The sequence below is a fragment of the Diceros bicornis genome, chromosome 14, assembly GCF_020826845.1.
Source record: "Diceros bicornis minor isolate mBicDic1 chromosome 14, mDicBic1.mat.cur, whole genome shotgun sequence".
Classification (NCBI taxonomy): domain Eukaryota; kingdom Metazoa; phylum Chordata; class Mammalia; order Perissodactyla; family Rhinocerotidae; genus Diceros; species Diceros bicornis.
In genome coordinates, this window is record NC_080753.1 from 28,869,823 (window position 1) to 28,892,012 (window position 22,190).

The 22,190-nt window shown below is 41.4% G+C and overlaps 1 protein-coding gene across 2 annotated transcripts in view; it reads left to right on the top strand.

The window, feature by feature from the left end:
* Positions 1 to 20,334, top strand: part of SLC26A8 (solute carrier family 26 member 8) — a 65,659-nt gene extending 45,325 nt beyond the window's left edge. For both annotated transcript variants that reach the window (XM_058553968.1, XM_058553969.1), the window contains 10 exons: positions 2,480 to 2,557; positions 6,056 to 6,151; positions 7,290 to 7,396; positions 7,478 to 7,547; positions 7,971 to 8,063; positions 8,177 to 8,308; positions 11,869 to 12,240; positions 14,957 to 15,011; positions 15,111 to 15,295; positions 19,791 to 20,334. In XM_058553968.1, coding sequence (XP_058409951.1) covers positions 2,480 to 2,557; positions 6,056 to 6,151; positions 7,290 to 7,396; positions 7,478 to 7,547; positions 7,971 to 8,063; positions 8,177 to 8,308; positions 11,869 to 12,240; positions 14,957 to 15,011; positions 15,111 to 15,295; positions 19,791 to 20,198 — 1,596 coding nt within the window. In that variant the 3' untranslated portion in view covers positions 20,199 to 20,334. The remainder of the gene's footprint in view (positions 1 to 2,479; positions 2,558 to 6,055; positions 6,152 to 7,289; positions 7,397 to 7,477; positions 7,548 to 7,970; positions 8,064 to 8,176; positions 8,309 to 11,868; positions 12,241 to 14,956; positions 15,012 to 15,110; positions 15,296 to 19,790) is intronic.
* The last annotated feature ends 1,856 nt before the right edge of the window (positions 20,335 to 22,190 follow it).

The following is a 22,190-nucleotide window of genomic DNA, read 5'->3' on the forward strand; positions in this document are numbered from 1 at the left end:
CCTTCTTGCCTTGCCCCTAGGCTCCCAGAACTGCTTAACAAGTGAGTTACTGGGGCTGGCCCCATGCTGTAGTTGTTAAGTTCAGCACGCTCCACTTCGGCTGCCCAAGTTCATGGGTTCAGATCCCAGGCATGGACATACACCACTTGTCAGCCATGCTGTGGCGGTGACCCACATACAAAATAGAGGAGGATTGACACAGATGTTAGCTCAGGGCTAATCTTCCTCAGCCAAAAAAAAAAAGAGTTACTATAAAAGAGAGAAATGTGTTGTGTTCTTTTTAGAGGAAGCATATGGGGCAGTGGAGAGAGCCTGGATTTTGGAGTCAGCTGGTCAGGTGGATTGAAACCTGACTCAATGGTTCCTAGATGTGTGATCTTGGGCAAGTTATTCTTGCTTTCTGAGGCTCTAGTCCTCATCTGTAAAATGGGGATAAGACTAAGCTTTCAGTGGTGAGAATTAAATTAGATAATAACAGTGCTCATCATAGTGCCTGTCACTTAAGATGTTCAAAACTCATAGCTTCTACCCCAGGTTCCCTGGCCGGTGCTTGGCAATCGACTGTCCTACTTCATGGAACCCAGTACTTACGGAGTAATTCCTGTCTGAGAGTCTGCATGTTGATAGCGGCTTTGGCTTGTGAGAACTCACATTACCTTGAATCCCTGGAGAGAAGGAAGAGTCAGTCTTTGTTCCAGGAAGCCCGGAAAAGGGATGGAAAATCAGAGCGGAAAAACAAAACATGCATGAGATGTGAAGTTCTACATGCTTGGTGTCTGTAGATCCTGTCCAGGCACTGAGTCTGAGATTCTGAGAGCCATCCAGCATTTGCCCAAGGCACAATGCCACTGAGGATGGCCCTCTGATCCCAAAGTCCACTCCTCTGCATTTGCAACCAAGGGGGACATGCAGTTATTGGCAAGCCTCCCAACCCTCTCTGAGCAGCAAATTTTATGGGATTCATGTCTGGTTTGTGCTCATTTTAATCTAGGTTTTATACAGCTTATTTTGGCATACACATATCTTTGATTCCTTAGAAATAGTTTTGGAGGAAAGAAGTGATAGGAAGGAAAAGTCCTGATATATTTCCCTGTGCTAATTAAAGTAGTTTTTAGTTTTTTTCTATACTACCAACAGACTGCCTGAAGCTGGACCCTTAATTAGATCCAGCAACAGGCTGATACATACATTGGCTGGAGGAACTTATGGCCTCATTACCTGTTTCAGTTGCATGGCATATAAAGTGCACGTCATTAGAACTTCCTGAGTTTCCGTTACAGTGATCCATTTTCCTGAATCCTTCTTCCTACGCTATTCCCACATGGCTCAACTTTTCCATGTTGGGTTGCCCATGTCAGCTGTGAATCAGCTGGGATGGGGAAAGAAGGCAATATGACTTTGACTTCACTGTTATTATTTTCAGTGATGCATTTATACGGCAAATAGTAGTGAGTAGTGAGAGGGAACCCAGTAGGAAGTTATTTTTTTTTCACACCTAAGAAATACAGAGAAAAATTAGAGAATCATTGCTGAGTGGTCATTTAATGGTTTAGATATGAGGGACTCCCTCAGTACTTGCTCGAATATGCCATCATTTTGATTTGTGATTACAGTTTGATTCCTCCCATCCCCCATCACAGTGGGGAATTATACTGCTTTATATTATTCATTATTATTATGGACTAGAACAATGGAAATTTAACAATAGAGGATATAATGAGTTCAAGACTATGTCCAGAGAGCCTTGAGATTGTAAAGGGAACTATGTTTCTTAGCTTTCTACCTGTATTTGCCAACCAGAATCACTGCTTACCAAGTAACACTGAGCCCAGAGTAGTCAACCCAGCTGGGATAGGATCCAGAGCTGCTATATACAGCACTGCTATATACAGCCCTGACTCATGTTTGTAACTTTTTTGATGGCAATGAAGCAGAGAGGAACTGAAGTAGGAAAATCAGAAGTGATTATCCTTGTATTTTTAAGATGAAGCACCACTGAAGCTGTTAGGTGGGAAGCTATCCAAGCTCCAAACAGGAGAGTGAGGGGTGGGATATTTATTGATATGGGAAATGGAATGGTTGGGATTTTAGGGCTGCCCGTGATGAGTAGGGCTTTTCTAAACTGTTCGAGGAAGCGTTCAAGATAGGAGGGCATGCAAGCTGGATTTTAGGAGACTTCAGATTCATAGCACAAAGCTACGGCAATAAAGATTCAAATACCCAAGACAATTTGCAAGGTTCCAGAAAGCATTCATGTGTTCATTCAACAAGTAATTATTGAGTACCTAGAACACGTTTAGCTCTCTGACAAGACCCAAAAATGTTAGTTCAACAAAAATGCACTTATGCTGGATGGTTGTGCTCAACTCCTTTTAAGAAAAAAAAAAATGACATGCTTATCACCAAGCAGAAGCTTCAGTTGCAGACAGGGACTAACATGTTCCTGATGGTCTCTCTCCAACCGGCCCTGTCTCCTCAGTTTGCATCTCTGGTAGGCGCAGGTTTGATGCTGCTCCTGATGGTGAAGGCGGGACGCTTTTTCTACAAACTGCCAAATGTAAGTAGAACTGATCAAATAACTAAGTCAAGAAAGACTGCAACTCCAGATTGCATCTTGGTGGGGCATCTCTGAGGAGGATTGCATTCAGCTTGTCCCCATGGTTGCCCCAGCCGATCTCTAGTCTCTTTCCTTTAAAATAATAGCATCTTCCTCACAGGATTGGGAGTTAAATAAGATAATATGTAAAGTATATGGAGAACAGTGTTGAGCTAATAATAAGTGCTCAAGAAACAATCGTTATTATTATTATTGTCATTTGCATTAATCTTCTTGCTATTGCTTAAGCTATAAAGTAAGCTTTATAAGTAAGGATTCAGTTAAAGATGACTGAAATAGACTTCAGATGCCAGAATGCCCATTACCAGCACAGGCTTAGAAACTCATTGTGCATTCATGCCATCTGTTTTCCTAAACCGTTTCCAGAAGGCCTTGTTCTGCATTCATGTGAACTCAGTCCCCCTATTGCTGCCACACTGCCTCTTGGTTAGTTCACAACACTGGAAGGCAGGGTCTGAAAGTTGAGTTCTAACTCTGTGTTCAGCTAGGATGCCTCTATATACTTCTGTGCCCTTCCTTCCCTGTGTGAGACTGATCACTTTGCATTTAGAGATGCCAGGTGCATTAATTACTGGCTATATTCAATTTGTTCTAAGTTACAATATAGATCAATTCTCAGTGACCATAATTCCCTTTGAAATTTCCTTAATGTTCCCTTGAGCCATCTTTAGATAGTGCTAAGGAGGGTGAGAGGAGGTGTTACTCCTCGTATAGCAGCTTGGGCACACACTGAGGTGGCAGTCCCTGAAGCTAGAGTGGCCATAAATGTGATCCCCGCCCTTTTGAACACGTCCATTCCACCTGGCAAATATCAGGTTTCAGTAGAGCAGACCACCTCAAGGCAGTAATTGCCTTCTGCTCCCGTGATTCAGGGACCTTGGAACCCAGCCATGGAATCTATGCATGGAGGGTGGGATTAAGCTTGTGTTTATCACACAAGCTGTCCTCTGATTCCCAGCAGAAGTCATCTCCAGAATTTAGTTTATACAGTACCTTTGGTGCTATAACTCTGGGAGTCTATTTTAGGAGGGCCACTCACTAATTTACTTTGAATAGTGATATTTTTTCTTTATAGCTGGAAGAATCAGAATTTCTAAAAATCCCACACAAAAATCTATCAGAATTCACTGAAAGGTAGTGTTAAAAGTAGGTAGCATGCCTTTATTATAAATACGTTGGGGACAGAACAGCCCTTGCTTTTGGCTAACCATGTTATATCACATTATTTTTACAGCATCTAGTTAGGATGTTTCTGGGTGAGAAAATGTGAGCACAATCTGATCAGTGGAATATCTGAATTACCATAACAATGGGGCTCTATGAGTATTAAACTATAAATGATTCCTTCCTTCCTTCCTTGAAAGAACGTGGATAGCTTGTTGCAAAATCCTTTTTGGAGTAATTGGTGGCACATCCTGGCTAGGATCTCAACTAATTAGTAAGGGGACCAACACAAATTTTAAAAAGACATGATGCAAAATAGCATATTCAATATGTGTGAAAAAATATGTAGAACATACCAAAATGTTAACAATGGTTATCTCTTGGATGATGGAAATTATATATGTTTAATTCTTTACATGTGAGCATGTTTTACCTTAATATTCAGAAAGGTAAAAATTTTATTGTATATTGTTTTATGAAAAGATTTGTTTTCTTTTATACTCCCTGCTTCAAGCCAAAAATATTGCAAAAACCTTATGAGGTTGAGTTTATTTTCCTTCCCACCACGTCTCCCTGCAAATTGCAGAAAATTTGGAGATTCTTGACTGGGAAGCAGGTAAAGGCGGGAAAGAAGTTATTTCTGCTGACTTCGTCTTTGCTTTTCCCTCCTCTACTGACCTGTTGAGACTCACTGGGTAACCTCAGAAAACCAGAGTAACCTTGGACCAAGCCATTTCTGGTGGCAGGATCAGTTCTAATTTCCAGGCAGAGTATGTAGAGGAGGGGATGGCCAGAAAAAGGCTGAGAAATGTGAAGCCAATGCAGGGACTTCATGAACACAAGAAAATGTTTCTGAAAGCAAGTTAGATTCTACTTTGAGGCCCTGATGATTTTTACATCCCTATGAGTATAGATCTTCATATTTAAGAAACGTTCTCTCCATTAGAAAAGTGGACATGCTTATTTTTAAAACTTTGGAAAATTCATAGTAGACAAAAATGTCATCCACAATCACAAATAAACCACTATTAGCATTTTGGCATATATCTAACCAACATTATTTTCTATGAATAGGTATTACTTTGCATAGTTGTAACTTAACTATACAAACAATTTTGTATTCTTTTTTTTTTAAAGATTTATTATTATTTTTTTCCCCCAAAGCCCCAGTAGATAGTTGTATGTCATAGCTTGTACGTCATACACATCCTTCTAGTTGCTGTATGTGGGACGCGGCCTCAGCATGGCCAGAGAAGCGGTGCGTTGGTGTGTGGCCGGGATCCGAACCCGGGCCGCCAGCAGCGGAGTGCGCGCACTTAACCACTAAGCCACGCGGCTGGCCCTGTATTCTTGTTTTTATTTAATATAGAGCATGATACTCCATAGTATAACTTATTTAATCATTTTCTTATTATTGAAAAAATAGGTTGTCTAAATTTTGGTTATTATAAATAACATGACAATGAATACTTCTGTACATCTACTGTTTTCTACATTTAGGATAGACTTCTAAAGTAAAACAAAATTTCTGTATGAAAGCGTATCAGCATTCCTTGATATATTGCTGAATTATTTTCCAAAAGGATAGCACCCTTTTACACTCAACAACCATATATATGGGGTGTTTTCAATGTTTCAGAGTTGCTTATTTAATCTGACGGAAAAAATATAGTATCTCATTGTTGAAATAACTAGAGTGTATCATGATTAGATTTGAACAAAAGTCCAATTGAAACTATTTTAGAGTTTCTATGAGTGGAAGTTACCTTAATTTGCCATCCTATCTGAGAATGGTTTCTAGGCAAGGTGAGAACATAGAAGTGTCAAGCAAACTAGCTAAAGCAATGCCCAGTAGCCAGAGGTGCCAGCTGCCCGTGGGTCTGTCCCATACGCCAAAGGTGACAACACTGGAACAGAGGGACTGGATGACTGTAACCTTTGGCCACTCCTCCTCTCACTGTCTGTGTAAGTAATAAACAATGTGAATGTAAAAGGGGCTTTTTGTAGCTTTACGGGCCAAATCAGTCAGGCCTGGGCCTTGGCCTCGCCTTGTCTTGTGTGTTTGACAAATCATGGAGGAGAGCAGAGAAAAACATGGAGAATACTTATTTGATTAGACCATGAGTTGAAGCATGGACATGGTATTTTTGTGAAGTATCAACGCACCATATCTCTGAGTGGCAAGGCTGACTAACCTTTTGTGGTTCCTTTGTGGAGATTTGGGAGTTTTACCCTTGAAGGGAATATGAAGTAGGGTTTCTCTTTTCCCCACAGGCTGTGCTGGCTGGTATTATGCTGAGCAACCTCCTGCCCTACCTTGAAACCATTTACAACCTACCCGATCTGTGGAGGCAGAACCAATATGACTGTGTGAGTTTAGATGCTCTGGGCGAGGTGGGGAAGGTTGGAGAGAGGGAAAGAGAACAAACAAAAGAGACCAGCCATGGACTTGAAGGACACTAGCAATTCTTTGATGCCAAGTACTCTCTTTTTGCTTAAAAAAAGAGGAATCAAGGTTGTTGGTGCACGGAAATACTGAGACCTCATTCCAACTACGCAAAATTAAATTAAAAAGAATTAATTAAGTGGCTACAGTTACATACACATCTAGTAAAAAGAGTTTGTCATACATTGCATATTTGAATGACGTAATCTTTAACGTAAATATATTCCAGGATAGGAGACACAAATCCTAATGAGAGAATAAGATGTTTTGCCAAGCCGAATAACTGATAGAGCACCTCCTTCTCTCTAGAGCACAAAACTAGGGGACAAAAAGGGGAAACAGCAAGAAATAAAGGATGGGGGATGTAATACGATGAGAGAAGGACCCAGCAGAGGCAAAGAGATGCAAAAGGGGATAATTTTTGGATCTAGGTCCCTGAGGAGCTAAGAGGGTATGTGGTCCAGAGCATAGGTAGAGCTTCTAGTCCTAGGAGGAAGGATAGACTTCCAACGGGACTGGAGAGAATGAGAGAAAGTCGAGTGCAGACACTAACAAGTGGTAGGTGGAGAGGGAAGTAAATATTTAAGGGAGTTTCAGCCTATCTTCTCTGTGAAGATGAAAGTCATGTCACCCACTGAGAGTGGTGAGAAGGTGGTGGGGTCAGGCTTGAAAAGGATGTTAAAGATTCACAATAACTGTGATAGGTCTTAAAATAGTAACTACCATTTGGTGAGTGTTCTGGGTTGCTTTACAAATGGTATTTCTCATCTCAACAAAGCCTGTAAAGTAGATGATATTATCCCTATTTTGCACACAAGGAAACTGAAATTTCAAGAGAGAATTGAAGAGAGAAGTGACCAAGGATGCATAAAAGGATTGCTAGGCAGCCTTGGGACCCAATCATTTGTGATGGCATCAGTCCACATAGCCGTGGAATTTGTTCTCTAAATCCCAGGTGTCGGGAGGGAGAGGGTGAAGGTGAGTTGAGAGATAGGACTGGTGATTTTCTCAGTTCTGCTTGTTACCATGGTCTTCTTTTTCCCTTCTTCCCCTTTCCATAAGGTTATTTGGATGGTGACGTTCACATCTGCAGTTTTCCTGGGACTGGACGTTGGGCTACTCGTTTCAATAGCTTTTGCCTTCTTCCTCATCACTGTTCGGTCACACAGGTACTTTGTCTCAGGTAATAGGAGGTTGGCCACCATAAGGTAAGGCAACTATAACCTAAAGGGAAATGCATTTCCTTTCAGAACTAAAATTCTCCTCCTGGGTCAGATCCCTAACACCAACATTTATAGAAGCATCAAGGACTATCGGGAGGTAAGAATCCAAGTCAGTCCCACTCCTTTGCCCAAAGGATGGGGTAGACCAGGCCTGCTGCTTAGTTTTTCTATAAAATCCCTTTGATGTTATTTGCAACGCTACAGATACACAGATACAAAGGCGGGGAAAGTGATGCACAAGGGTAGAGCCAGGTAACTTAAGTAGGTAAATCCCTAGAGAACAGCAGCCAGTTAAGGATAATTCTAAAATGTACTCCAGGGGGAGGAATGCCAAGAAAAAGAGAGGAGTGAGGAAATGGAGGCGAAAGGAAGAAAGCAGGAGTTGAAAATGGGAGGAAGAAATTTGCTGGTCCTTGCCTCTAATAAAGAAGAATACAGATTCTTCAGGAGGCTCTAATGACTTTTTCTTACTCCATAAAGGAGCTGAGAAATTTCCCTCAACTTTACATTTGTCTTGCAGATCACGAACATTCCTGGGGTGAAAATCTTCCAGTGTTGCAACTCCATCACGTTTGTAAATGTTCACCACCTCAAGCATAAGCTGTTAAAAGAAGTAATGGCTCCCCCACCCCCCCGCCCCCGCCTCTGCCCACCTGTTCCCCTCCCTCCTCGGTACTGCTCTCTTCCACCGCTCACCATCTGGATGAGACCCCTCTCATCTTTCAGGTTGAAATGGTGAGGGTGCCTCTTAAAGAAGAAGAAGTTTTTGGCCTGTTTAATCAAAATGAAGACGGCTCACAGGAAGGAAAGATTTGTCGGTGTTTCTGCAACTGTGATGAACTGGAGCCCCCGCCCAGGGTTAGAAACACCTTTTCTGCATTTTTCTTTACATTTTATAAAGAAGTACACAGTAGTTTGTTTGTTTGTTTGTTTTTAATAAAAAGAAAGAAAAGAAAGTCAAAACCCCCTCAGGGATTTTGAGTCTTAAATGGACCATGGGTAACTGGAAATCAAAGATTTCTGCTTAGAAATGAAGACACAGGTTTCCCTTTGAGGTTCAGATTTCGACCCAAAAGTAGGTGGGAAAAGATGTTCTGACTCTTTTAAGAGTCCCTACTCAATGACCAATGACCTATCTGAGTGCAGGGAATACAGTTTGCCTATTGAGATTATCAATAATTTCCTAACTGTACCTATTTCCCTGACTTTTAGCTGCCTGGCTTTAGATTTCTGAAAATAAGTGACTTAAAAGTTGTTTTCTAATTCCAACCAGGGCAGGGTCAAGGTGGCTGGGGACCTCAAGTATCTGCCAGCATCTCCCAGTGTCTGCCTGTGACCAAGGAATTGATGATGGAGGGTGGAGGGCAGATTAAGCACAGATGGGGATTTTATCTGAACATTATTTTAGCTGATAAGTTACAAAGCATTCATTATTTCCAGACTTGGTCTAAATATTCCCTTTCCCCAGAGCAAGGGTCCCCATTTCTAGCTTTGGGGCCTTTCACCCAGTCTATACCTACACCCTAGAGGGGCATCTCTATCTACACACACATACAGAGCTTTACTCCCCCACACACAAACACCTCCCATCCCCCTCTTCACATAGGCACCTGCAAACACCAAGCACCCACTCTCGTTCGCATCACCCTAATGGAGCATAGGTTCTTCTGAGCTCCCTGAAAATACCAACTTCCCTGCCAAGAGGACAGAATTAACCCTGTATCTAATTTTTTTTTGTATGCACACTGCACTGAGTATTGTAGAGGCTATTTACAGGACATCAGCAAATACACTTGAGAGTGGAATAGGATCATCTAGTATTTATTGAGCTCCTACTGTGTGCCAGAACTATGACACTATGAAAAAGGAAAAAGGATTTTTAAGGGTCTTTGTCTTCACGTTGCTCTTTTTTCTTTTTTATTGTGGTAAAAAACGCATAACATAAAATTTACCATCTTAACCATTTTTAAAGTACAGTTCAGTAGTGTTAAATACATTCACATCATTGTGCAATCATCACTACCATACACCTCCAGAACTTTTTCATCTTCAAAACTGCAACTCTGTACCCATTAAACAACAACTCCCAAAGTCCTCCTCCTCCCAGCCCCTGGCAACTACCATTCTACTTTCTGTTTTTATGAATTTGTCTATTCCAGAAACCACATATAAGTGGAATCAGACAGTATTTGTCTTTTTGCGACTGGCTTATTTCACTTAGCATCATGTCCTCAAGGTTCATCCAGGCTGTTCTTTAAAGATTTCATTTATTTATTTTTTTTCCCCCAAAGCCCCAGTAGATAGTTGTATGTCATAGCTGCACATCCTTCTAGTTGCTGCATGTGGGACGCGGCCTCAGCATGGCCGGAGAAGCAGTGCGCCGGTGCGCGCCCGGGATCCGAACCCGGGCCGCCAGCAGCGGAGTGCGCGCACTTAACCGCTAAGCCACGGGGCCGGCCCAGGCTGTTCTTTAAAACAATGTTTTTTCATGGAAAATCTTGAACACATACAAAAGTAGAGACAAACATAATGAGCCTCTATGTATTCACCATCCACTTCAAGGTTTATCAACTCATAGACAATCTTATTTCATCTATACCCCCACCCACCAATAGTCCCTCAAAATCACATGATTCTTTTGAAGCAATTAATGGAGTTTTAAATCAAACTAGGGCGACGGCTCTCTGTTAATCTGACATATAAGGCTATTATTGTATTTTATCAATCCTAAAATATACATTTTTTTCACATCTCAGAACTTTGGATGCAATTGTTGGCATGTCATAGATTAATTTGCAGGATTTTTTTCTTTCTTGAAAGTACAAAAAGTAGTATTGCATCTTAAAATTGATGAAATAGGATAATAGACCATACCATAAAGTATATTGTTATGTTCTAAATTGTGTGTTTAGATTCTAATAACTCTAAGACTTCAGGTAAAGAGACTTCAGACATGAGCTCAAAAAGTCAGGGAAACTTCATGGTAGTAATGGATTGATTTACGTCAGGTAGGAAAAAAGAGGAATCCCAGTCCATGGACAGGCTTGGACAAAGACACTGAGGTAGAAATAAATATAGGGTCCTCAGAGTAAGAGTCTTGGCCTGCAAAGCAAGTTCAGGCAGACGCGGCTTGGGTGGATTGTGAAAGCCCTTGAAAGACGAGAGTAGAGTAGATGAAGGAGACAAAAGGGAGGCTCTCAGAGGTTTCCTTCTGCCTGAGGACTTTGCATCTCCCCACCACTGAGCCAGTCCTCAGCTATCCCCCAAAGGCCTGGCCTCCGTGACCTTCAAACCTTGGGGAACACCTCTCTCCTTTGAACTATAATATTATTATCTGTCCACACCACCTTTTTTGCTATACAATATATACTACCTTGAATAGTTTTTATCTTTACTTTTTTTCTATTTTTAAAATTTATTTCATAAGCAACATTATTAGAACAGATTTTTAAAAATCACCCTTGGGGCCAGCCCAGTGGTGTGGCGGTTAAGTGTGCACGCTCCGCTTTGGTGGCCCGGGGTTCACAGGTTTGGATCCCAGGCGCGCACCAACGCACTGCTTGTCAAGCCATACTGTGGCGGCTTCCCATATAAAGTAGAGGAAGATGGGCACAGGAGTTAGCCCAGGGCCAGTCTTCCTCAGCAAAAAGAGGCGGATTGGCATCGGATCTTAGCTCAGGGCTGATTTCCTCACAAAAAAAAAAAAAACACCCTAAATCATACCACTCTAGCAAATGAACTCTTTCATTTTTCCATGTGCCTTACAGTTCTTGTTCACATATGTTACTCATCCTTTGAATAGACGCATGACCTCTTCCCAGTAGAATCCGGTCCCTGTGACTGCAGAGTCAGCACTCACATCTTGCCTGCCATTGTATTCCTGGTGCTTGATGCTGTCCTAAGCTCTGTCAGGCACTCCAGGCCTATTAGGAGGATTAAAGGAGTGACAGGTGAAGACAGCCCTGCTCAAGTAATTTTTGTCTTCTTAAGGAAGTCTGACAGAAAACTGTTTCACTGAGAAAAGAAGGTGTTGAGAAAAGCGACCGATGGAAGAAATACTTCAAACAAAGTGTTAGTAGGCACTGGAGACTACTTAGAACCCAGGGATGAGGGAAAGGAATAAATCAAAGATGATTTTAAGTCTGGCTCACTAAGACAATGATGGTGTCGTCAGTGCACGTAGGGAAGCTGGCAGGGAGATGCTGTGAGTGGTGAGGGTAAGGAAAGCTGAATGCAGTTTTAGTCAGGAGCCTGAAGCGACAGTGAGATATCCAAGTAAAAAATGTATAGTACCTAGTCTGTGGAGAAGTTTCTAAGAGGGAGGGAGGTGAGACAGTAGACAGAAACAGCATCATTGCAGGTACTTCCAGTCCTTGTGTGAATCTGATCCATGTCCCCCCCTAACTCTGTTGTCCCAGGTTGTTTACACCGAACGATATGAAAGCAAACAGGAACACGACTCATCCTCCATTAACCTGATCCGCTGCTCCCGTTTCGAGAGCGTGAACGAGAGCCAAGCTATGTCCAATGACCAAGTACCATACACAGCGTCTTCCATGTCTCAGAGAAACCAAGGGCAAAACTATGAGGGGGTGGAGAAAGTTTGGCTTCCTAATAACTCCTCTAGAAACAGCCTCATGCCACTTCCTGATGCTGCAGAAAGTCAGGTCATGAGTAGATCACTCATCCGTTACTCAGATATGTCTCTTCCACCCAGCACCCACACCATCATTCTGGATTTCTCCATGGTACAATTTGTGGATGCGCAGGCTTCAGTCGTATTAAGACAGGTAAGTACTGGGGAGGCTTTTATGAGAGCTCTGATCCCCTTTTACCACCACCACCACCCCAGCCCTAATCCTGATTGAATCCTGTTAGTCACTGATCAGCTGCTATGTGACTCCTAGGTTACTAGAAACTTTGACACTGAAGATAGTTTCAGGTCAACCAGAATGAAAAGAAAATGAACCAACTCTGATTTCTTGAACTGGGGTCAGTTTCCTAAGCATGGCACATTATTTCTCAAGGAATGAAAAATAGGAAACTCTTAACACCATTGAAGAGCAATCTGTCTACACTCAGCAACTCCCGGTATATTCTGGGAGTTAGCTGTAAATCTTTTCAAGGAATGTGTCCAAATGCTTAGAAAAAAAGCTCACCAAGAGTTCAGCTGCTCTGAGCTGGGCATTGTAAAAGGCACTCAGATTTGAAGAAGTTGTGATGAAGTGACACCCCAAGCCTGAAGCTGTCCGGTTCAGTACCTTCAAGATCACCCCAGTTCCCTCTTCATTGCCTGCATCTTTGGGTGAAAAGGGCAGGGAAGATTTTTCCTTCAAAAGCTGTGTCCAAGTCCTGGCTTTTCTCTCTCTCTTTGGTTTTTCTGGCAGTTTTCATTTCTGTCCTTATACAATATAGACAGTGTAGATGCACAACTAACCCTATTGGTTTTATTGTTTAATGTCTCGTTAAGTACAATATCTTTTTTCATCCAGCTTATCTCAGTTCACAGCCCTTTGTCTCACTCTTGCTCCTGTTGGCAATGGCTCAGGTTTAAACATCCTGAACACTCTCCTCTGGGTTCTGGCGGCACCCACCTTTTTTTTTTTTTGAGATATGCTCCTTTGGCTGATTTTCCTTCTTTTATCTTCAGATTCTATTTTATCATACCTTCTCATTTCTAAAGGAATACAATTCTCTCTTAAGTGAGTCCAGCTGCTCTTTGGTGTGAGGCAATAGGAAGCTTCTCATAGCAGAAAGAACCCCGGTTGGCGGTCTGGGGATGTGTGCTCTGTCCCAGCTTTACTACTGATCACTGTCCATCTCACCCGAGGCAACTTACTACATTGCACTGGGTCTTCGTTTCCTCGTCTATAAAATGAGAGGGTTGAAAGAGTTTAATGTTAAGGGCTTTCCCCTCCATGAGATCCTTTTTCCCCACCCCATTTTCAGACTCAAGTATACCTGATAATGTCTTGTCTTTTGGGCTCTTTCATCTTTGACAGTTCTCCTGGGCGGTGTTCTCTTCTCCCAGTCTTGCACTGTGGTTGTTACTTTAGATTTCATTCAACCTACGTTATTGAATGCCTACTACATGCCAGACTGAGTTGGGCACGTTTATACACACTGTCTCATTTCATTCTCACAATATCCCTGAGAGATAAGCCATATCTCCCCCTTAGAGTCCTAGGCTCACAGCTAGTAAGTGGCCTGTCTAGCGTTAGAATTTAAAGCATCTGACTTTATATCACCCTTCCCCCTGCTCTCTGATACCATTGTGCCATCCTCTCCCCCCCCCTCCTCTCTTGCCTTCCTTTTTTTGTGGAGGCACTGTATGTTCTGGTTCTTGCCATGACCCATCCACACCTGGCCCATGTTGATGACTGTCTGCTCCAGCCCCTGCATGGAGGCAATGTCAGACACCTTCACTTTACAACCTTCAGAGATTCATGGTGCACTTTTACACTTAAAAAATACAGGTTTCTTCCTTCCTTTTGTAATTGTTCTATACTGCCTTATTGGAGGAAATCATCATGTTTTGTTTACTTTATAATTGAAAACTTAAACCTACTAAGAAAAATCCCAGCAATCATACTTCTTAGAGACAATCACTCAATTTAAGTTTCTTCCTAATTCATGGGATTTCACTCTCCCATTGCTTGTCATTTAGAGTTATGTCCCTTTGGGATCTTCACCAAATGACTTTATGATTTACCATATAATCGAGTGACTTTCTTATTTTCTCTTGATAGTGAAAAAAGTAGAGCCTGTCTATTTTGTTTCTTTTGACATTTTAACTTAGTGCTCAGAGTTGGAGTCTATTCAATTTTAGAGTATTAAGGTTAATATTGACTTGCTTTGAATTGAACTTTAAGATTTATTGTCCCAGAGCAAATATATTGGCTGAAGTAAACTTGAGGTCAGTATTTGATGTTTATTAATCTGATACTAAATATCTGATGTTTTACTAAAGTCAAATACAACTTTGCAGAGCAGCTCTGAATAGGACCCTCAGGGTTTCTGAATTCTGTTCCCTACTCTATCACTTGACCATCTTGGGGCCACGTTTTGCCTCCTCTGCTCTGTGAACTCCAGAGAGAAGGGAGTCACGTGCAAACACTAAGCAGTAATACCAAGATCTGGTTGTTCCTGAGGCTCCTCCAGTGTGTTACCATCACGCCTGTGCCTGTCTCCGTCCTAGCCCTGTCCTCACATGAACATTATCTCTTTATGTGAACTGGTTCCCTGCTTGAGACCATGGGCAACACTCCCTCTCACTCTGCAGCCCACATGAGACCATCTGATTCTCTTTTGTATTCTCAGCACTTTAGACATTTCCTGGCATATAGAAGTCCACTCATCAAATGTTTATAGAGCTGAAAAGAAATGCAAAGGTACACAGACCCCAGACAAGGGAATAGCCAAAGGGGTTTTAAAACTCAGCTAATTATAAGGCCCTTTCCTGGTGAGTATGAAGATCTCCAACACTGATTTACTCTCTCTCCACAGATGTGCAATGCTTTCCAAAATGCCTACATTTTGGTGCTCATTGCTGGGTGTCACTGTGAGTATCCTTGACCCTATGTGAGGGCTGTGCTTTGCACCCCGGGGGCTCTCCTCCCCAGGTGTCTGACCCTGTGTGTGTTCTGGGTTTGGTTTGTAGCTTCTGTGGTCAGGGCATTTGAGAGGAATGATTTCTTTGACACTGGCATCACCAAGGCCCAGCTGTTCCTCACCCTCCACGATGCTGTGCTGTTTGCCCTGTCAAGGAATTTTCCAGAGTCCTCCGAGTTAAGCGTGGATGAATCTGAGACAGTGATCCGGGAAACCTACTCAGAAACAGACAAGGTTGGATGATGTGAAGCATCACGGTGGGGGGGTGAGGGGGGGTGAGGTGGTGGGAGACACCTGGTCAGATAGAGAGGAGCAATGTCCAGGAAAGATTTTTGAGTATAGCTGTGCCAGACTTTGAGATATTGAAATGCTCCCTTACCAGTTGGTAAATAGCAGTGGACCTGAGTCCCAAGTTCCCCCACTTCCATGGCATCTGGGTGCCATTCAGGACCCTTTCCCAACTGAAGAGAGGGTTATCCAACCCAGCAGAGGCCTCAAGGATCCTTCTACAGAAAACATGGTTAGTACCAGTGCCATACCAATTACTAAATATTTTAAATATCTCCCCTAACTATACCTTTAGAATCCACCCCCACCCCACCCTTGGGATGAAGAATAAATCTGATGAACTAGCAGAAGTAAAGACCTGCCAGTCTAACACTTTGGCTATTATTTACACTGTAAGTAACATGAGATTTACTCAGCCTGACCAAATGCAAAGGAGAATGACACATAAGCCAGAATTTTCAGCCATTTACTACTACTAAGGAAAGACCTGGGCCTACTTCAGTGTTTTCAAATCAGTATCTATAAAGATTAAACGTTTCCACAAAAAAAGGAAATTAAAACACAGATGGGCACCAAAATATTCTCTAATGACTAGAAATTGTTTTTTAATTAAACCCCTGATTCTTGGCTTTCCACACTTCAATCATGTTTGAATTTTTTATGACAAGAAAAGTATTACCAGAGTAATAAGTGTTCTTAAAAACTTTAAGAAGTAAAAGATATCCAAGCTTGTAAAACATAGCCTTTTTCTTTCTTTTTCTTTTTTTAAGTAACGTATTACCAAGTATTTCCCTTGCTTTGTTGAGAAGTCTCACAGGTTACCTGCCTTTGCTTATCCAGAACAACTTTTTCCACAATAGCTAATTTGAATATATTTTTTCTATTCTGTTCTATAGTCCACTCCCATTTATGAAAGCATAGAATCACAAAACCTTTCAATTGGAAGAAACCTCAGAGCTTAGTAGATCCATCCCCACCTGGAGCAAGAATTCTCTTGACAACATCTCTGATCAGAGGTCCTCCTGCTTATGCTTGGAGACTTCCAGTGGTTCTCAAACCTTAGTATGCATCAGAATCACCAAATTATGCTGTTAAAACAGACTGCTGGGCCCCTCTGTGGCCCAATCCCCTGAATTTCTGATTCAGTGGGTCTGGGATGGGGCCTGAGAATTTGCACTGCTGACAAGTTACCAGGTAATGTTGATGCTACTGGTACAGGAACCATACTTTAAGAACTACTGCCTTAGAGATTCAACATGCATCTTTCACTATCCAAGTCTAATGTGCCTGGTAATCTATGGGTGTGTGCCAGACATTGTATTTGGAAAAAGTTTATAGAAATAATTTGAGACCCAGGGTGATAGTTTTCTTCCAGAAAGAATTTGTTTTGCCATTAGCAATCCAGGGTCACTTTGATCCAATTTCAGGACTTGAGGTTTTGTAGGCCATCCAGATAACCCAAAGCCCGGTTGTAGTCTATGGAAAGGTTTACCATAGCCCCTCCCTCGGAAGGCCCTGGAATCCAATTTTGGCAACCCCAAGCCCTTAAAGTTGTCAAAAGCACTTCTCAGCATATATGTGCCACTTCTAGATCATCAAATACCCTCTACAAAAGTGGCCCCAAATGCCAGACTCACCTCTCTAGATTTCCACCTTTTCCCAAATCTTGGCTTGGTAGTTCTTCATGATCTTGTTAGCTTTATGGTGCCTCCAAGCAGAAGTCTTAAAATATTTTACCCAGCTCTTCTAGTTGTCCTCAGTGGGAGGGCTGGTTTGAATTATGTAATCTGCCTTTACTATAAGTGGAAGTTTCTCTATTTGATTTATAATTACGACACACGACATATTTGTTTTTACATATTACATAATCTTTCCTATATTAATCTTTCCTTTCCTCATTTCCCATTTGCTTTTTGTTTGGAATGTCATTCTCACTTAGAAATAAATAAATACTAATTTGCGTTTTCTTCTAGATTTTTGTGTTTTAATTTTTTGTATATTATACTCTTTAATCTAGTTAGAATGTACTCAGTGTACGGTGTTTATTTTTTATCTGTATAGCTAACCATTCTGAGCTATCCCATCTATTGAATAAGCCTTCCTTCCTCCACTGATTTGAGATGCTGTTTTCATAAAATATTATATTCTTATGAAAACTAAAGTCTATTTCTTGCTGAGTTTTTGGTTTCATTGTTCTTAGTAGCTTCAGTATCACACTGTTTTAATTACTACTCCTTTATAATACATTTTAACATTTGGTTAAGACGTCCTGTGTCATCAGTGCTCTATTTCAAAATTTGCTAAGTCATTCTCAACGATTTATTCTACCAAACAAACTTATGAATCTTTTGTCAGCCCATCCGCCCAAAAAAAAACCTGTTGGAATTCTCATTAGAATAGCATGAAAAATATGAAATAATTTGAGAATTGACATCTTTACAGTGTTTGTTTTTCCTACCAGGAACATGGGCTGTCTCTACATTTATTGTCTTTTCATTTTATTTTATTTATTTATTTATTTACTTTCTTATTTATTACATTAAATCTTTGCATTTAATCCTTGTTGCATTAAACTAACTCCAAAGCTCATGATTTCGATCACTATGGCTATATTTCCTCCATTGCAGAAGATATTACTAACCCAGTTATTTCATTTATCTTTTCTTTCTAGGTTTTTATAGATTCTTCATATAATATTCAGTCTTTTTAAATGTTGCATTAATAGTAAGGTTTTGTGACTTTCTTCATGTAGACAAATCCTAGATACTTTATACTAGATGTTTTAAGTTTTTATTGCTTTTTAAAATGAATCTTCTTTTTCATTATATTTTCTAACTGGCAATTGCTAGCACATAGAAAACCTATTGATTTTTATTAAATTATTTGCCCATCTTTGTGAATTCTTTTACTAGTCATAAGAGGTTTTATTGTTAACTCTCTTGAGTTTTCTAGATAGAAAAATATTTTCTACGAACAATATAAATCTCTTATTTTTCAATTGGTAGAATTCTTCTTTGAGTACCATATATTATGGCATTAGCTAGACCTCCGAGAACAAATTAAGTAATAGTGGTGAGTCTTGTCTTACTCCTGAGTTTAATGAGAAAAGCTTCTTATGTATCTCTATTATAAGGCTAGTGGTGACAGTTTGCTTAAGATAGACATTATATTTACTGTTTTTAAAAAGTATTTTTCTAGTTTGATAACATTCTTATCAGGACTTACATTAAGACTTGATATTGAATCTGTCAATTTTTTTCTAGCATTTGAGGTAGGGAAGACTAGGAGAGGAGCAAATTCTATTTCAGATATATTAAATTCAAGATGCATATTAAACATCCAAGTGGAGATGTCAAGAATGGAAGCAGATATATGAACCAGCAGATCAGGGAAGGGTTATAAACCAAAAAGTCATTGGCACATAAATGGTAATAAAAATTGTGGGACTAAATAAAATTGCCTATGGGGAGAGTGATGGAGAAGAGAAGGGTCCCAGGATCAAGCCCTGGGCATCTCAACATTTAGAAGCCCAGAAGAAGTAGAGGAGACAACAAAAAGACCAGGAAGGAAGGAAGGAAAGCAAGAGAGTGTCATATGGTGGAAGAGAAGACAATGATTCAGGAAAGGTGAAAGTTGTTGATTCTGTGGAATGCTGCTGCAAGGCTGCTTCACCAAGCCTGCAGAGCATCTGCCAGGTGACAGGCTCAGTGCTTGGTACTGCGGATATCAAGAACCAGGCACCGTCCTACCTCAAGGAACTTAGAGTCTAAAGGGGAAATAGATTTGTAAATAAATAAGGCAATACATTACTGGCACTATGATAGAGGTGTGAGTGAGGTACAGTTGGGACATAAAGGAAGCTAAGATCCTGGTTGGTCATCTTTGATCTGAATCTGGAATGATCAAGAAGTGTATGTGGCCAACACAGAGAAGGACAAGGCAGGCACAGGGTGCAGCATGAGCAAAGGTAAACAGTAGTCAGGCATCTTTGGTTAACATTATGGCTGGAGCAAAGGGTAGGGGCTACAGATGGAGATAAAGCTAAAGAAGATGGCAAGAGGCCAGGCCACAAAGGGCCTTACATGCCCTACCAAGGATTACATTGGGGGTTGGAAAGACAAGTAAGATCAAGAAGAAAAGATGTTTCAGAATGCTGCCAAGACCACTGCTGTTTAAATGGTAGAACATGAAATCCAGGCTAGCTAGAAAAGCCAGAGAAATCGGAAGTTATGGATCGAGCGAGCTTGAAGAATAGTGAGTAACTGAGGAACCAGAGGGTACAAAGAAGATGAAAAGCAGATTTAGGCCAGAAATATTTTCTACTTTGTCAGGAACCCATGATTTCTGGTACCGTAAGTCCTGTTATATTCTGAAACCCCTTGACTGTTCAAAAGTTAAATTTAATTGGAAAATTTAACCCATCTAATTGTGTGTATTTCAGAATGGAGAGTCAAGAAATAAAATGAGCAGCAGTGTTCTAGAAATCCCCAAAAATACTAGTCCAGGCTTCACCACAATCCAAGATCCAGTACAAGAGGAGGAATCGGAGTTAGACACGGAGCTAGAGCCCACGCCGGAGTCAGAACAAGAGACTGGACTAGATCTGGACTTAAACCTGGATCACGAGATGGAGCCTGAGTCAGAGCTGGAGCCAGAGCCGGAGCCCGAGCCTGAGCACAAATTCAGGCCAAGGGCTCAGACTTACCCTCGGCAGCAGTACTGGCCTCAGTATGAGTCTATGCCTCCCAACTCCCCAACTCAGACTCAGCCTAGGACATGGTCCGTGGAGAGGAGACATCAACCTATGAATTCATATTCGTCCCAGGGCCATGACACTGAGGATCCCTAGGAGATGAACTGGGAATAAGGGGTCAAATTCCCCTGGCAAACCTCCCCACCCAAATGAGGTCACTTTGTCAGGAGACCTAGACTAGTTACAGATCAGCAGTACTTGCTTTGGGACTCCTCCACCTGCTGGCCTTCCTCCTTGCTCAGCACTGGGATCTCACTCCCAGATCACAATACTAACCACCAAGAATCACCCCTAATTTCCCTATCCAGGCTCACCTCATCTCACCTTCAGCAGATATTCTAGTGAAGGATTTCCTTCTTCACACACCCCACACCTCTGGGTTTCCTGTCAGACCATCTCCAACTTACTCCTCTCATCTCTGTTCCCCTTCTCCAAAGACAGGAGGCTCAAATAAAATATATGACTCTAGTTACATTTGGACCCTTGCTGCATCTTCTCCCTTCTCTCTATTCTGTACGGCTAAGGAACTGTCAGGTGGGAGAAATTCCAGAAGTGGGTGGACATGGTGGAGAAGAGATGAACAAGAAAAAGAAAAACTGGGTGGCATTTGTATTTTATATGCCAGGTACCTTCACTACACTGATGGTGGAAATGGGAGAAATAGGCAGGTTAAGCTAGGTCACCCTGTGAGGCTGGTAGTACAAGCAATTGTTGGGCTGAAAGCACTTTTGCCATGACTCCAAGGTCAGGATCTTATCTTGCCACTGTTTCAGAAGGCCAATCATCTAGTCTAACTGATGAATACGTTAGCTCTATAGAACTCTCCCTGGTCTTCAGATTCACATTCACCATTGCTTCTTTCTTACAGGTTTTTAAGATACAGGCAACCTAGAATCTACACTCTTGGTGGACCAAAATTAGCTAAAATCTGTGACAGACACAAACCACTTAGGAGTTAGAAAAGTCCATCATTACCAGTCTGGTCCAAATCCATTCAATAAAATTCCCCCTCTTCCATTAAAACGATATCTAGTATTAAGCTACAACCAGAAGAGAAGTATAGACCCCTGGGTAAAGGTATATAGAATCACGAATTTTTTTTCCACTCAACAAACAAGATTCCTCTTGCTTAGGTACTCAATTTCTCTTATCTGTTGGATGAAAGAAATCCTTGTTCAAATATAGCTATCTCTTATCACAGAGATAGCATGTGTATTCACTCATTCTACAAACATTTACTAAGCATCTGCTACATACATAGCACACCACACTCTGGGATAGGTAAAACAATATTATCCCTACTTTTCACATGCATAAACTGATAAGTTTTGTAACTAGCCCAAGGTCATATACAATTGTACCCTAAAAGAGGTGGGGGCCCAAGTCACAAGCTTCCATTGTTCATGTTTACTCAAAACATTTATTGAACTCCTACTATGTCTCAGGCACTGTCCCAGGTGCTGAAGATACAAGATGAGCAGAATAGATAACAAAAATAATAATAAATTGTGATAAGTACTTTGAAGGTAAAATATAGGAAACTCTGAGGGCATACATCAGAAGGACCTGAACCTATCTTGAGTGTCAAGGAAATTATTCCTATGGCAATGACATATGACCTGGCATCTGAAGGAGGAGTAGGAGGAACTTAAAGCAAGTTCCAATGACTTCTAGGAGGGCAGAGACAAATGGGGGGACCAAGAGTGGTGACCATGAGTGAGTACAGAAGTTGGGCACCCAGAGACACAGCCAGATGGAGCCTAAGGGTAATTACCATGGTTCCAAGGGCTCAACTAGAGCTGGATCAAGAAAGGAATGAATTGTCAGGGTGGCAGGGACAGGCACAGAAATGTGTCAAAACCAAGAAATCATTTCACATTTAAAACAGGAGACTAGGAAGTGCATGGAGAGCCCCGTTTCTGTGGGCTGCCACCCTCTCACTTCGGCTCCCTTCTACCCCCAGATTTCCATCATAAGAAGGTCTTTAAACACAGAATCAATGGCTTCTGACACTTGGACTGCAAGCGGTAGAGTTTAGACTGAGGTCCTTTCTGCTACAACTGCAACATAGCTAAATCTTGTCTTTGA